We start from the raw sequence: 16,709 nt of genomic DNA on the forward strand, positions 1-16,709 counted from the left end.
ATATAACTAAAAAAGGTCTGACAACAGGAAACCTAGCTTTCACTGTGCAGAAAAGTGGGGGAAGCTAAATATTTTAATGCAAATAAGTTATGTGGGGTTCAAATTAAACTGGAAGAAAAAAATTTCATAAAATGAAGAGGTTTAATTTTCCTCTTGTTGATAAACTTATCCCCACAGATATCAGACCCCAAGCAAAAGGAAATGCCACCACCTTGATTCTCAACTGTAGTCTCAAAAGAGCAGCTGAGCAGGTCTGCAGAGAAATGCTCTGGGAGTCTTCTCTTCCTGGGGACACTGCACCCTCACAATCATTCCGCAGAATATGCACGTGTCATGGCCACTGGCTTATTTCAGCCCTGAGCTGGCCTAAAGAACTTCTAGTACAGCAAGCTGGACACAAGCTCTTTCTGGTAAGAAGGAAAAGGAAACTGAGCCCAGTACAGTTTCCTCTTAATGTGTATGGGTAGAGGATAGCTCAGATGCAGAGGGACAGGAACTCTGCTCGCAGGACTGGCCCCACAGATGTAGGCATTTATACAGGACTTAGAAACTCAAATCCCGGGGCCGGCGAGGTGGCGCTAGAGGTAAGGTGGCTGCCTTGCAAGCGCTAGCCAAGGAAAGGACCACGGTTTGATCCCCCGGCATCCCATATGGTCCCCCCAAGCCAGGGGCAATTTCTGAGCGCGTAGCCAGGAGTAACCCCTGAGCATCTAACGGGTGTGGCCCGAAAAAACAAAACAAAAAAAACAAAAACAGAAACTCAAATCCCTGCAGGCTCATTATGGCTCAGAGACAACTCCTGCTGCAGTGCCTGTTTGACATGCAGGATTCCAGGGGTCTCCCAGCCCCCCACCTGAGCTGAAAGTAACCCCATGTACACTGCAGGGTGACTCCAAACCAAAAATCAAAAATAAGTCTCAGATCATGTGAGAAGAAAAGTTGCGATTGAAAAGGGAGGTGGGGCGAGATAAGACAGGGTTAGGGAAGGGGTAGAGGTTCCCCCTTTCTTTACTCTCCCTGCAGGCAGGTTCCCTGTGGGCTAATCAGCAAGCCCTGAGGTTTCTATGCACAGCAAGGATATGTACATTAAGCAAACACCGCAGAACCCCAAGAATTCACTTACCTATCGCTTGAGCTAAGGCGATCACGACCTCCTGGCATGTCGTGACTTCGGTGACACCACACACGATCCTTTGAACTCCATCCACCCAGACCTTGAGTTCCATGGTGTGCCACGCAGTCACCTGAGTGTCCCGCGGCGGCTCATCAGGGGCTTAGGGCATGCTCTGGCCTTGGGAGTGCAGAGAAGGCAGAACCCGTGCAGTCAGCTAGAAAGGGAAAATCACAGTGAGTAAAAGCGGAGCTAGGCATTTCTTCCAGGATGCAAACATCACACGAAACCACCTTGGCACAGCATAATTCTGCCAGCCCTGTGACCCGGCTCTTCCTACAGAACTAAAGGAGTCCAGGGCTGACAGCCCACAGAGTACTGGAGCAGATCTGCTTTCTCCATCACCACTCTCTGGAAACCAAGACACAAGGACCTGACCAGTTCCACTGCTTATAGCATAAGCTACTTCTTTCATTTAAATAACAATTTTAGGGGGGCGGAGAGATAGCACAGTGGTAGGGCATTTGCTTTGCATGTGGCTGACCCAAGATGGACCCAGGTTTGATCACTGGCACCCCATATGATCCCTTAAGCCTTCCATGGGCAATTTCTGAGCGCAGAGCCAGGAGTAACCCCAAAGCACCACCGGGTGTGACCCGAAACCAAAAATAAATAAATATTTGATTAGGATAATTTCTGAGGCTAAATTTCCTGCCATTTTACAAACCATAAATAGTGAACCAGTTTCTAGAGCCTTGCCAGCATGTCTAATAGCTCTCCCCTTAGTGCACAGATGCCTATTTTGGGGACCTGGCCTCCTCTGGCCCAGGGCTGCCCAGGGTTCACATGAACCCCAGAGTCCGGGTCAGCATGTACCTGGGGCACAGGGAACACTGACTAGAGGAAAGAGTATTCTACTTAAGTCACAACACTTAGCAAGAAGCGCTACCCTCTCCCTATTTTTATTACTTAGGCTTTAATAACCTCCATAAGCTACAAGTTATCTTAATAACATAAGCTTTTAGTTTTACTTTCTGCTCAATACTTTGTTTTGCTTTTGTTGCCTTACTTTCTGACAATTATACCTGTATAATTGAGGCACATGCTTTGTTAAAACACTGACTAGGCAAATTCTCTTTCCTGTAGCTTTTACAATATACCCCCTTCCTGTGTTACATTCTTAACCAAGCTGTAACTTATCCATAATTATGTGACTGCCCTATTTCTTATATTTGCTAGAATGTATGACCTAATGCTGATTTAGTTAAAGAAAGTTCTTGGATATAAGGTTTTACAAAGGAATTGGAATTTGGGGAATAATGTTAATTAATATTTAAAGGGGGAACTGGGACGATAGCATAGAGGTTAGGGCATTTGCTTTGTACAAGCCGACCTGGGTTCGATCCCTGACATCCCATATGGTCCTCAAGCCTGTCAAGGGTGATTTCTGAGTGCAGAGCCAGAAGTAACCTGAGTGCCGGTGCCAGGTGTGACCCCAAAACCAAAAAAAAAAGCTATTTAAAGAACAGTGAAACTATTACTGTCCAGCAGAACTTATGACAAATAGTACCCTGGTACTACTTGCTTCATTCACACTATCAAAAGGATGTCAGAAGACACAGGGGAAGGATGACAGATAGTTCCTTTCTCTAAAAAAAACCATAAAATTACATGATCATAATGACAGGAATGGCAAGGGATAGGTGACAAGATGCACAGTGTGTGACATCAGCTCTCTGCCCTGCTATAGCACTACAGACCTTGGGTCCCCACCTCCATTACAGTGCCACAGATCCCATACCCCTACTGCAGTGCCATGGCAGCCACGGACCCCCTCCCCCCAGTCCCATGGCAGTGCTTTGGTGGGCCATGAGTCTTCTACATATCACAGAACCATGAGGTGGGGGCTATCCTTCCCCAAGTCCCCATGCAGTGCTATTAGTGTGCTGTGAACTCACTGTGGGGGGACAAAGGCTTCTGCCCAAGACATCTCATCCCCACAAACTCCTTCTCAATTAGCAAGACTGAAAGATGTGACCATGTTTCTGGGATCAGAGTCCCCAAAGAAAATCTAGAGACCGGAAAGTCTATGATAATCTTCAGGGCTGGGTTCTCCTGAGCTTCCAGCAGGGCCTGAGAGGAAGAAATCTTGGGGGGGGGGGACGGACAACACACATTCCCTTTCTTGGCATCTATGAACTAACTATAGACATGTGATTTTCCTTGGGTAAATGAAGTGACATAAAAGGTCAAACATTTAATATAGGGTGGTAACAATTGTTAAAATTTTATTAGAAATTAGAACCTAATTTTTGCAACAATCCTGAGACAATGAGAGGAGGGCTGGAACTTCCAGCTCACTTCATGAAGCTCACCACAAAGAGTGGTGAATGCAGTTATAGAAATAACTACATCGAGAACTACCATAACCATGTGAACGAATGAGGGAACTGGAAAGCCTGTCTGGAGTACAGGTGGGGGTGGGGTGGGATGGAGGGAGATTTGGGACATTGGTGGTGGGAATGTTGCACTGGTGAAGGGGGGTGTTCTTTACATGACTGAAACCTAATCACAATCATATTTGTAATCAAGATGTTTAAATAAAGATATTATAAAAAAATAAATAAAATTAAAAAAATAAATTATTAAATAAATAATTTTACTTATCTAAAAATATAGTAATATAATGTATTGGTATAGTCTTCTGCGTTACTTTGATTATAGTTTGGTTTAGCCTACAAAAAAATAGAAATAGGAACCTCAGCTGAATTGAAACTTTAATATACAGCCCCATTTTTCTTTTTTGTTTGTTTTTTGGGCCACACTGGGGTGCTCAGTGACATCTCATTTAGGAACCCTAGTTAAGATCTCAAAGTTTTCCCCAACCCCAAAGCTTGAAACTGGAGCTAAAATAAATATCTGTGGCTCATATCTAAGTTCCAAAAAAGGTTTTTGTAACCTGGTATATTCTATTTACATGACTGCCCAAATGCCCTACAGTGAATGGTGAACTCAGGCACATTTGCTGAGACTTGTAGGCCAGTGCTAGGTGAAGTGCAGGTGTTCAACTCTTTCATGTAGCCCAGAAACCCATGCCTGCACCTATTTCAGCAGTCCATGTGGTCCCAGACTCATTTCCAGGAGGGAAGCTGTTTTCCAAAGATGGCTTCTATGGGGTTTGCCTGCCAAATCACCCCCAGTTTCCTACAAAGTCCTGGTGTTGCTTGTGAGTCCCAGGAAGAATGACTCAATCCAGCAGAGCCCCATAGTCCCCTCAGGGAGCAGTCTCCCAACTCTTCCCTCCTCCTTCCCACCACAGCTCAGATCCTCTGTTCAGCAGCTGCCCTGGGCTCTTGGTGTGGGCTACAGGGAAGAAAACCTGAGCATGTGCTAGTTCTGGGTTCATGGCACAAAGGTGCCAGAAAACCAAGGTGCCCACTGAGGTGTGGAATGCACTTCCTACAGAAACAGTGCCCTGAGGAAGCAAAGTTCCAGTGTTGGGCATTCCCACAGCTCTGCTCTGGCTGTCTCTCCTTGGAGTCTCTGGATTTCAGTCATTTTTACAATGAAGGAAGTTTCCTTTGGTTTCAGGTGACTGGAGAACAAATGCTCCTGAGCCAGGACCCACTGAATATCAAAGCTATTAAACCACTAGTTTCTGCATTTTGGGAAGACATGTTCCCACAAGACTGGTTGCAGCTAGTGTGAATCTCCCATTGACTCCATAAATTCACCCACATACTCAAATGATGGCTGCTGGAATGATGCAGGAAGCCTCTTCCCAGCCACCCAGAGAAGTGACTCTGAAGTGTCAGATACCAGACAGCCCAGCTGACACCTAGACAGGCAATCTGGCCTCCTGCCCAGCTTTCATCCTGAAAAGGCCAACAAGATTCTTTTCTTCATCCTGGGTACCATGGTTTTAAGTGGGTATTGTTTGTTGGCGACACAGCGCTGCTATACATGTAGATCACCCAGGAGGTGTGCTGAGTTGGTTGTTACTCAGCATATGTTACGGTGCTGTTGGTTATGAGTTCACGGCAGTGATTTTGCCAAGTATGTGACATGTAGGGTCTTTCAGCAGGAAAATGGAACACCAGGAAATATCCTGACCAGCTGAGGAAAAATGGAAGACAACTCCAAAGAAACCTTGCATTTCTTCTCTCTTACCAACAACCGTTTTGCATTTGTTGTGACCAAATCATAAGGGCTGGTCAGTTTAAGTGGCATCAGTTCCTTGTGGTGGGAACCATCGAAATGCTGAGCAAACCCATCACTCTAAGGACACTGATCAAAGGATCCTGGGAGTCCACTGCCAGACCTAACAGGCACATCTGTGACTCAGAGGTCAGCGCATTCCCATTAAACCACGTATCATCCACATGGATCAGAGTGTGTTTCCACAATCAGACCATTTGAACCAAGTCTTGCTGATTAGGCACTAACCAGTGTTCTGGCTTCTTAGAGGAGGCAGTCAGAGGAGCTGTGAAAACTGCCACCTTCATGCTGAGGCCCCAGTGGTTCTGGGCTGGAGCCAGGAGCTCCCCTACCCCAAGCAACATGCCACACCCATCACAGAGTTGCCTCAGGCAAATCCACCATGCATCTCATGGCTCTCTGTTGTCTTCAGGTAAAAGCCAGACACTTATTCCTGTAGGTCAGCCATGGGTCATGGTGTTATGGTCACTACACCACTTCTGGTCCCTTCCCCCTTTGCCTTAGGGATAGGAAATTGGGATCTTCAAATGTCTTGGGCTACTTCCCCCATCCCCTGCCAAGAACACCACAGGGCGAGAGTATTTGCTCCTTGCCCGCCAGGTCTCCATCCCCAAAGCACCAAGCTATTTTCTCCTGACTGAACCCATGTCTGGGAGTATTAACTTAGGGCAGAAATGGCAAGTGTGCAGGTAACTGGAAAAGAACATGCGTAAGGTGGTATCAGTAGCCAGAGATGACAACAGATAGTCAGGTTGTAATAATGAAAAACCCAGGAGCAATGGTTTAAACTTCTAGAAGAACTATAACTGTGTTAGTGATGCTGCCATTATGAAAATCATAAACAGGCTTTATGGCCACCCCTAAAGAAGGAATATTATTTATTCACTTATTTATTATTTTGATTTGGGGGCTATGTCCAATGTTGCTCAAGGTTTATTTCTGACTGTACTCAGGGATCATTTCAGTCTGTGAAATTAATATTTTTAATACCTGTGAAAGAAAATGTGTGAAAAATTATAATTAAAAATAGGAAAAAACTGTGCAAAAGTAATGTCTAATGGTTAGTAATAAACATGTCATCAGGGACTGGAATGATAGCACAGTGGTAGGGCGTTTTGCCTTGCATGCGGCCCACCCAGGACGAACCTGGGTTTGATCCCTGGCATCCTATATGGTCCATTTCTGAGCACAGAGTAAGGAGTAACTCTTGAGTGCCACTGGAGTGGCCCAAAAACAAACAAAAAAAATTAAAAAAAAAAATGTCACCAGGGCAGAAGTGATAGTATAGCAGGTAGGGAGTTTGCCTTACATGTGGCTGACCTGGACTCATCCCAGCAACCCATAGTCTTCTGAGCCCACCAAGAGTAATTCTTGAGCACAGAGCCAGAGGTAACCCCTGCTCATAGCCAGGTGTGGCTGCCAAACAAAACAAAAAGAAAAAGAAAAAAGAAATCATTGGGTCAGTAAAAGAAACTCCTTATCAGTTATCACTTATTCTTATCACTTAAGCAAAGCTTTTCCTTCTCCCACCCCAAATTAGTGAAAACAGGCTAAATGCTGTCAATCAGGAAGAAAGAAAGACATACTCCACCCTGCAGACTGAGGGTTTTGATGGAAAGAACCTAAACAAAGGACTAATCAAGTACACGGACTTCTTTCTCAGTTGCTCTCAGATCTGGCCAATGTAACCTCTCTCAGAATACTCATTTCATGAGCATGAACAGAACTGTTGACAGACAAGGTTGCAACCCTCTGTATGTCAGAGTTGGGAATATACAGAGCAAACACTGCTGAGGTCTGTATCCAAGCATGTTTCTGGTTTCAACCAATACTCTTTGGCTGTTGGAGTTTGCTTTCTCTTTTTTGTTCTTTCTTTTTTTTTCTTTTTTTTTTTTTTTTTGTTTTGGGCCACATCTGGTGGTACTCAGAGGTTACTCCTGGTTCTGAGCCCTTAATTTCTTTTGCTCCTGGCAAGCTCAGAGGACCATATGGGATGCTAAGGATGTGTGTAAGGCAAATGCCCTATCTCCGGTTGCTATCGCTCCAGGCCCAAGTTTGTTTTTTCTAAATAGGGTACTCTCCTCGAGGTGGAGGGGGGAGATGCCTTGAGGCACTGGGGGTACAACTGAGGGTCTCACCCTGTGTAAAATGCACAGACCAGACAAAATGACTTCTGAGCTCACTTGAGTTTATTTTGGGAGCTGCCTATTTTAGCAGTACACAAGGACGGGACAAAGCAGAGGCAGGGGACAGCAGCCCACTACTTGAAGAAACAGCTATTAACCTGATACTTTTTCAAATGTCTGGAATATAGCAGCAATGAAAGAACTTTCCATTATTATTGTCTCACTCTTCTGCATTCAAGAGCCTAGTTGCAAGGTCAGGGTGACTGTCTTCCTGTCATCCTCACTACATGCCTCTGCTAAGGAACTTCTTGAATCCAGGATCCTCACATAGGAGTCAGCTCAGAGCCCAGGAGAGTAGGCTCATATGTGGGAGTGCTGGCTCAATCCCTGAAGACTACAGGGAGTGATGCATAAGCACTGTACTAGGAGCAGCCGATGGGCACGTGACACAAAAGGTATAAAAAATAAAAATAAGGAATGGGGGAGATAGAACAGAAATTACGGGATTTGCCCTGCATGCAGCTGACCTGAGTTCAATCACTAGCAACCCTGCCAGGCGTAACCCCTGAGCACACACAGTCAAGTGTTGGCCCAACCCCAATTTTCAAGTCCCTCCAATCCCAAGCTACTCAAATTCAGTCTTTAAGACTACTGTACTTTAATGTCATACTGTAATGTCACTGTTCAGTTTTGTTCTGTGGTCTAGTAATCCTGGCTATTTTTATATTTATATAAATATATATTTATATATTATTTTATATTAAAATATTCTATTGGCAGGGCCAATAGAGGAACACATGCAAAGCTTTGTATATCGATGCCTGGGTTTGATTTCCAGCCACCACTTGGTTCTCCTCTGAGTACCAATCACTGATGTGACAAATAGCCACCCACCCCCAAATCCAATGATACTATAGCTCAGGACAAGTGTGAGAGCCTGGGTTCAATTCCCAGCACTGCCTCTTTCTCAAAAGGCTTTATTTATATATCTTATAGATACACTTTTTTTCTAAAAAAAAAATACTAAGTATCCCATTTAAAAAAAAAACAGCTTCATTATTTTCTAAATACTTATTCTGATCATTTCTGCTTTAGGAAACTGAAGCTGTTCATCAAATGGCTTAAGATAAATCTGTAAAATGATTCGGATCTTTACAGACACGAGTCTCCTGCAATCAGAGAGAATATCCAGACTGCTTCTACTACAACTGATGTAAAATTCATTAACTCGGTTGTTTCTACCTTCGTTAGAATGTGGGTTCAGAAGCAAGAAGAAATACCAAGGGTGTTTCAGATCTGCTGGAGTGAAGGTGCAAGTCACTCTTCCAAGCCAGTTGCACTCATCAGCACAGTCTTTCCTGCAGTTGCAGAGGCCACCTGGCTCCTGTCTTTGTCCCTGTCCTGTTTCTCCTTGAACCAAAAAGATGATTCGCCAAGACAGGAAGGCAAAGCCAGCCCTCACAAGCCCCCACAAGCTGCCCTCACTGGCCTCTTCCTCATTGGCCCTAGTGGGCAGCTCTGAGCCCCCACCCCAGTGTGCATCTGTCGTGGTAGGAAGCTGTGAGCCAACTGGCCTTTCTAATGCTGACCCCCAAACAGTGGATGCATGGATCAACCACATCTCAGCTCAGAGTGTATGAGTGTAAAGAAGAAATAAATCCAGGTCCTATCCAAGATTCTCACTGTTCTTACTCCTTCCAGAATGCTCAAATTTTAAGCAAAAGGGATCAAACAACTAATCACTCTACAATACGTGCTCATTTTTCTTTCCTGACAGGCTCAGTGCTCCAAGGCTTAACTTTCCCACGCGGACTGACAAGGCTTAATAGCTTGGCACCATCCTGTTTCCTACGCTCTCACTCACCTGGAGTGGGCAGAAGTGGTGGGGACCTCCTGAGAGAACCCCAGGCAGCTGAGTGGCTCCCTGTGTCTGGGTCATGTGCTGGACCAGAAGCTAGGCAATGCAGGCGAAAAACTGTAAACAGATCCCTCCATCCAACCACTCAGCCTTCCAGGCACTACAACACTTGCTTTCAATTTTCTTTATGCGTAAACTGCTATCATCTCAGGTCCATTTAAGACACTTGTAAAGAAGTCCTCAGGGCTTCTCTAAAGCAAAGCCATCACTGAGCATTTCTGTCAGTGTTTAAATCACCAGCAAGAAATGACAGACTCTAAAGAAGATTGTGAACATTTTTTTTTTTTTTTTGCTGTACGAGCCTGCAGTGCCCAAGTCTGTGGGTACCACTGTGCAGCCAGTTCAGCTCTCTCATGAGCAAGATTTTGGTGCATCGGGATAGAGCATTCCTGTTCCCTGTTGGCCACTAAAGCCCTTGCTGGGCTGAGAAGGATCCAGAAGGTGCTCTGAAGCTGCAATTGTAAAGCCACAAATCTAGATGGAAGAACTCAAACTCACCCTGGACAGCGGATGCTGTGTCCAGTTCACCACTGCTTCCTTGCTGGGCTCACATGCCTCTCTCCCTATAAGTCACTGCCTCACGCATCACCCCAGTTCTCAAGCCCCCTGGCCCTGCACACCTCACTCTCATTCCCCAGGGAGGGCACATCTCTCCCATACGATCTGCTGAGCACTTTTCTTCCCTCCATTCGGTCAGGCTGGACCCAAGGCTCAGTGCGGAGAGCAGCGGTTGATGCCAGGCACTGCCTGTTACCAGGCAACTCAGTACAAGCAGCAGGGGGGAGGGGGGCTCAAATATGTGGCTTTTCCTTGGCCTTTGGGGCTCTCCCAGTACAGGACAGAAGGACCTGCAAACCAGTGCCCCAAATCCCACCCCTCACCTCCACAAAGAAACGAGCTTTTAAAGAGCATGTGGAGGGGGGTCTGGATGGCTGCTAAGGCCCCAGAGAAACAGTTCTCAGCAGTCAGTGATGAGGTAACAGTTCAGTCCAGGCAGTGAAAGGTTCCAGATGTTTACTCAAACCATGTTCGTAGACACAGGGGATTAATGACAGCGTAATCTCGGGCCTGGGCGAGGGCCAGAGTGCGTCACATGTGCAGGCATTTCAAATATCCGCAGGACTCCCGGCTGGCACGCCCACTAAGCCTGATTCAAATCACCCTATGGGGGTGAAGATGTGGGCACTGCCCGTGCTAGGACAACCTACAAGCATCCTTCCACTTCTGAGCATATTTGGTGGTCTTATGGCTTCAAATCTCCTAGGCTAAAAATAGATCAACAGATGAGAAACAGCTGCCAGGAAACATTTCTCTAGAACCCTCCATGCGGCCCAGTGCAGGAATTCCTGTTACTCGACTCCTTTCTTAAAACTCCTGTGTCCCTGGGGGAAATCTGTGCAAGCCAGACTGTCTGTGTCCCTGGGCTGTGGCTTGGCCCCACTGCTCTATAGAGTGGAAACCACCACACAATCCTCAGCAACTTGCCTCAGTGGTTGTTCGAACCATCTTTGGAGGAGGTTGGTGCAGACAGATGCTGTTTCTTAATAATCAAAACAGCACACACACACACACACACACACACACACACACATCTCTTCACACACACACACACACACACACACACATCTCTTCATTTCCTTTGTGGGGGCTGGCGGAAATGTTTGAAATACACCCAGTGATACTGGGGTGGGGAGGTTTACTCCTGGCTGTGCACTCAGGGATCACTCTTGGCAATATTGGGATACTGGGGATGGTACCTAGGTTGACTGCATGCTAGGCAAATGCCTTACTCATTGTACCATTGCTCTGACCCTCTCTCTCCATTTTCTTTTAGGAAAAAAGTAGATTTTTTTTTCCTCAAATCTTCCAAATTTAAAAAAGTTTTACTTGAAAAAATAAGTAGAAATCATCCAAAATATAATAAAGGGCTGTAGATGATCTCAAAGGATATAGCCTCAGCTAAACAAATCCATGGAAAATTTCCCAAACCAGAGTTTTCCAGACAAAAATATTTCCAAATACCCCAAGCTGGTCAGCTAGTCTGTTCCCAGAGGATACTCTAATGTATTGCTGAGACAGGCACAAGAGTCACACTAAACATACAAGGCTTAGTTCCATTAAAATATGTGTGATGGAGCAGAGAGAGAGGACAGAGAAAAAGATGACTTACAGCTCAATACCTAGCACCTGGAACACAGCCAAAAAGTGATCCCTCAACATGGATTAGCTTGAGTACTGCCAGGTGTGGCCTAAACCGCCCACTTCCCCTTTAAAAAACTTCTGAGTGAAGATAAGGAACACACTTTGTAAATAGAACACATGAGTCAAGTGAAGTTCTCAAGCGCCTATTCAGATTGCTTGAATATCCCTAAATAAAACTTGTCTTAAATAATGGTGGCAGAGGCCGGAGAGATAGCACAGGGGTGGGGCATTTGCCTTGCTTGTGGCCAACCTAGGAGGGACCCGGTTTGATTCCCGGCATCCCATATAGTCCCCCAGCCTGCCAGCGATGGACTTCTGAGTGCAGAAAGTAGGAGTGATCCCTGAGCGCCACTGGGTGTGGCCCCCAAACCAACCAACCAATCAATCAATAGTTTAAAAAAGAATAATGGTGGGCAGATGTGTGGGGTCTTACATGTGTAGCAGATGTTAAGTGCTTTACTGAGCCCCTTTCCTCACATGCAGCAACTTGACAAGAAGGGATAGTTGGGGCCCAGGAGTGGCTCTGCAGCAGCAACCTGGAATTTCTAGTCATTGATTATGAAAGCCTCGATCACTAGCATCTCATTCCCCACAGAGCTGATGTACTGTACCGTTTGGGCACTTGTACTTCCCACCTGCGGGGAACTTTCTGGAACTTCAAGGAACTTGAATTTCCCACCTGCAGGGCACCTGGTGAATAGCAACCAATTCTGACAGATCTGGATGTGCAGTGCCACTCACACTAGCCGTCCATCAGGAAGGAAACACCCAGAAAATCCACATGCTGCACACGACAAGCCAAGGATGCCAGCTATGAACCAAATAACAGTAATCCTGAAACACAGCATGCAGCCGCGCAAAATATTCACTGCTGTGATGGACTTTTCTACTCCACTGAATAACATTTGAGTTGTTTCATGCTCCGCGTTTTCATTAGTTCTACAAAGTATCACAGGCTATACAAATAATGCTGTGCATGAAAGATGAATATGGAGAGGTAGTGCAATTGGTAATCTAGGTGGTAATCTAGGACAGTCTGTGGTTTGATTCCCTGGTGTCCCATATGGTCCCCCAAGCCAGGAGCGATTTCTGAGCACATAGCCAGGAGTAACCCCTGAGCGTCACCGGGTATGGCCCAAAAACTGAGAACAGACTCTTACATACAAGGGATTTAAAAAGTATCCTACTGTTGGAGCCAGAGATAGAGTACAGTGGGGGGTGGGTGGGTGTACTGTGTTCAATCCCTGGTATCCCATTTGGTCCCTAAATTCTTTAGGAGAAACCCCTTAACACAGAGCCAGGAGTAAGCAATGAGCTCTGCCTGGTGTGCCCGGCCCCCCAAATGAAAAATAAAAACATTAAGTATTCTACTGAACTCCTTGGAATATTTTCTGAAAACAGAGACAGGTGTGTGTGTAAAGGACTGGGTTCTGATTCGGGACAGTCCCATCTTCCTTTAGAGTTCAAGAGCACAGCAAACTGTTGGCTTAAAATTCTAACTAAAAGAGCCAAAGTGACAGCAGAGTAGGTAGGGCATTTGCCTTGCATGCAGCCAACTTGGGACCGACCCAGGTTCAATCTCTGGTATCCCGTATGATCCCCTGTGCCAGGAGTAATTTCTGAGGGCAGAGCCAGGAGTAACCCAGTGCCACCGGGTATGGCCCCAAAACAAAAGAAAACAACAATAATTCTAACTAAAAATGGAAAAATTTATGAAAAAGGCAATTTTTCATTTTCTCCTGAATAAAAGCAATCTTTTGCATGGCACGGGTGAAATGTTTTTAAGATTTCATCACTAAGTGTGATATATTCAGAACAATATTCAGAATAAGGATATGGGGGCCAGAGTGATAGCACAGTGGTAGGGCATTTGCTTTGCATGCAGCCAACCTGGAACGGGCCCCAGTTCGATTCCCAGCATCCCATATAGTCCCAGAGCCTGCCAGGGGCGACTTTTGAGTGTAGAGCCAGGAGTAACCCCTGAGTGCCACCAGGTGTGGCTCAAAAAACCAAAACTAAAGAATGAGAATATGGATTCAATTAGAGAAGAACTGAAGTCAGCACTGAGTCAAGAGAGACATGCCACAGTAGGATCTGTACCCCCAGACTGACCCCTTTGATTTTAAAGCTTGTTTTTGATCTTCTATTACAATGTCTCTTTGTAAGACACTAAATCCGTTTTAAACGAAGTTTGGCACAAATGACTAGATCATGAAAACTGATTTGAAGACAAAATAAAAAACACATCATGACCACTGCCCACGAGGCTAATGGCAGGGTGAACATGTCCTGGGAAGTCGCACAAATGCAGGTACAAAGGATGATTGGCAAACAGTGTGCAGAAAGTCAGCTGGACAGCAGCTGGAGAGTGGCCACTCCATTAGCAGCAGGAAGACTGGTGCTCTAAGTGGATCCATCAATCACAACTTAAACAAATGCACAAGATTAAACTTTCATAATGTAAATGAAAATCAAGAGATCATTTCACCCTAAGATTGAAATAGTTGCTGAGCACAGTTGGGCCATGGAGAAAGGAACAAAGTTGAAAAGAGTAAAGATGCAGTGTTTAAACATGGTAGGGATAGGGACAAGGATTGGTAAGGTACATTTTAGCATTGCCTTGCATGTGTGAGGTCCTGGGTTTGATCCCCAGTATAGGAAAGTATAATCAAACGTGGTTCAAAGGACTATGGTTTACTTGGAATAAGAATGAGACATTGGGGCCGGAGAGATAGCATGGAGGTAAGGCGTTTGCCTTGCATACAGAAGGACAGTAGTTTGAATCCCAGCATCCCATATGGTCCCCGGAGCCTGCAAGGAGCGATTTTTGAGTGTAGAGCTAGGAGTAACCCCTGAGCACTGCCAGGTATGACCCAAACCCCCACCCCCCCCCCAAAAAAAAAGAAAAAAAAGAATAAGACACTGGGGTCAGATCCATAGCACAGGGAGTAGGGCATTTGCCTTGTACGTGGTAAACCCGGGACTGACCCAGGTTCGATCCCTGCCATCCCATATGGTCCCTTGAGCCTGTCAGGAGTGATTTCTGAGTGCAGAGCCATGAGTAACCCCTGAGCACCGATGGTTGTGGTCCCAAACCCAAAAACCAATAAGTAAATATTAAAAAATAATGAGATACTACCAAAAATGGGAGGAAAAGAAAAGAAAGACCCAAAGACTATATAAACTCAATTTCTACAGTGATGAGATTAAAGGTCTTTTGAATTGGGGCTTATTGTTTTAGCCACCAGAGGTCACCCTTTCCTACAAAGAGGAGTGGCCCAGGGAAGCGGAAATCCAATCTCTCTAGTGAGATAGTATCCAGGTGTAGACCAGTGAGAAAACCCCACTAACCAATAGGTTGTGGTGGGGTACAGCCTGGAGAAGGGATGTGCCTAGGAGCTACTAGGCTACTAGAGAGCAGTGGGGGTTCCGGAATTGTATCATTGTGAGCTACTAAAATGGCTTCAATCAATCCATACCGCCCTGAGAAGTGTGGCAAGGAGAGGCCAGTGCGTGTCTTGGTAAGCACACAGACACCACTATTCCCTTTATTTTCAATGGTCATGTATGCTTTTAAAAGCAAGTGTGCCTGGGCCAGAACAAGAGTGTAGGTCAGGACTTGCACAAAACTAAGCTAGGTTCAATCCCTGGCACCCCAAATGGTTTGCTGAGTCCTGCTGGGAGTGGCCCCTGGGCACAGAGGCAGGACTAAGTCCTAAGCACTGCTGGGTGGGTATGTTGCAAAACTAAACAAAAAGTAAACAAACAAAAAGTAAACTAAACAATCCCAACTCACACACAGGCTGGACCACTGCACCTAATACCTCTCACTGTTAAACCAACTGTCTCCTGCTCATGCACAGAGTTGGTGACAAGATCCTGCCACCTGCATGCACTGCCCAGTTCCCTGGGACAGGCTGGCAGTGGATATGGCTGAGATCTATGCATGCTGCCAGAGTAAACAAGCTCTCCTGTGCCTTCCAACCTGCAGGCACTGGGACATGGCTCCTGCCAATGGGAGACACCCTCTGCAGTGTCACAGTGCAGTGTCACCAGAACGTCACAGCTTTCCCTATCGTGGTGGAAGTTTCCAGTCTGGACAGTGGCATCCTCAGCCTATGCACCTTGGGGGTCCCTTGCTAGGCTGGGCCTCAAACCTCAGCTCAGTCTCCAACCTCTCCACAGCTCCATTCTCACTCAGCTCTGACCTCGGCTCCATCCTCGGCTCTGTCCTTGGCCTCAATCCTCAGCTCTGTCCTTGGTCTCAGGCCTCGTCTAGGTCCTCGGCTGCTCTGTTCTCTAGCCGGAGGCCACTCCTTTTCCAGAACTTTTGTCTGCACGGCCTGTGAAGGGTTTGGTTTCCACCCACACTCCCCACCTGTGGGAAATGAAAATCATGTTCTCTGGCTACTTGCTTCGGACCACACTGGTTTATAGTCTTCTTGGGTTTTAATTTTTCTTTCAGTTCATGAATTTTGTCAGCAATATTGAAGCAGGATGATACATAACTTGAGCCTGGTTATTCAACATCAGCCCTTTGCAAATAAAAAGAAATGGCTTTGTCGCCAGAAGTTACAAAAAGCACCTCTCCGGGAGGCAGAGATGGGGGTGGTAGGCAAGTGGGGGAGGGAGACCTTGGGGGAGGGACATAGACAGCTGGTAAAGGGGTTGGATCTGGAACATTGTACGCCAGAAACCCAGTCATAAAATACTTTGTAATCTATTGTAACTAAGTATTTTATAAACTTCAAGAATTGTTTAGACAAGAAAGCAAACAGACAAACAAAAGTCTCTAGCTCTGTTTTGAGAATGATTCAAACACAGGATGGTGGGAAGAGGAAGCAAGAGGAAATGAAGTGAGATTTTCTGAAGAACAGAATTCTTCCCATGACGGCAGAGACCTCAAGACCAGGCTCAGGGTGGAGATGGGACCAGTTCAGAGACCAACATCTGGCTATGTATAGGAGAATGACTGAGGGTGTGAGAGTCATCCGTCATCATGCCATGGGGACCTCTAGGTGACAGCTGGACCTCTCCCATTACCCTTACTCCACCCCTGCCACTGCTTTGCCTGCTGTGGAGCCTTGCCGAGGAGTGGCTGAGAGGTGTCAGGTCCTATCATCTCCGAGGCAGT

At 46.0% G+C, this 16,709-nt stretch overlaps 1 protein-coding gene across 1 annotated transcript in view; it reads right to left on the bottom strand.

Moving 5' to 3' along the window:
• Positions 1–16,709, bottom strand: part of RASSF8 (Ras association domain family member 8) — a 68,367-nt gene that overhangs the window by 11,496 nt on the left and 40,162 nt on the right. The window contains exon 2 of the mRNA XM_049783830.1: positions 1,124–1,328. Within this exon, the coding sequence (XP_049639787.1) occupies positions 1,124–1,226 (103 nt within the window). The 5' untranslated portion in view covers positions 1,227–1,328. The remainder of the gene's footprint in view (positions 1–1,123; positions 1,329–16,709) is intronic.

Source organism: Suncus etruscus, chromosome 11 (assembly GCF_024139225.1).
Source record: "Suncus etruscus isolate mSunEtr1 chromosome 11, mSunEtr1.pri.cur, whole genome shotgun sequence".
Classification (NCBI taxonomy): domain Eukaryota; kingdom Metazoa; phylum Chordata; class Mammalia; order Eulipotyphla; family Soricidae; genus Suncus; species Suncus etruscus.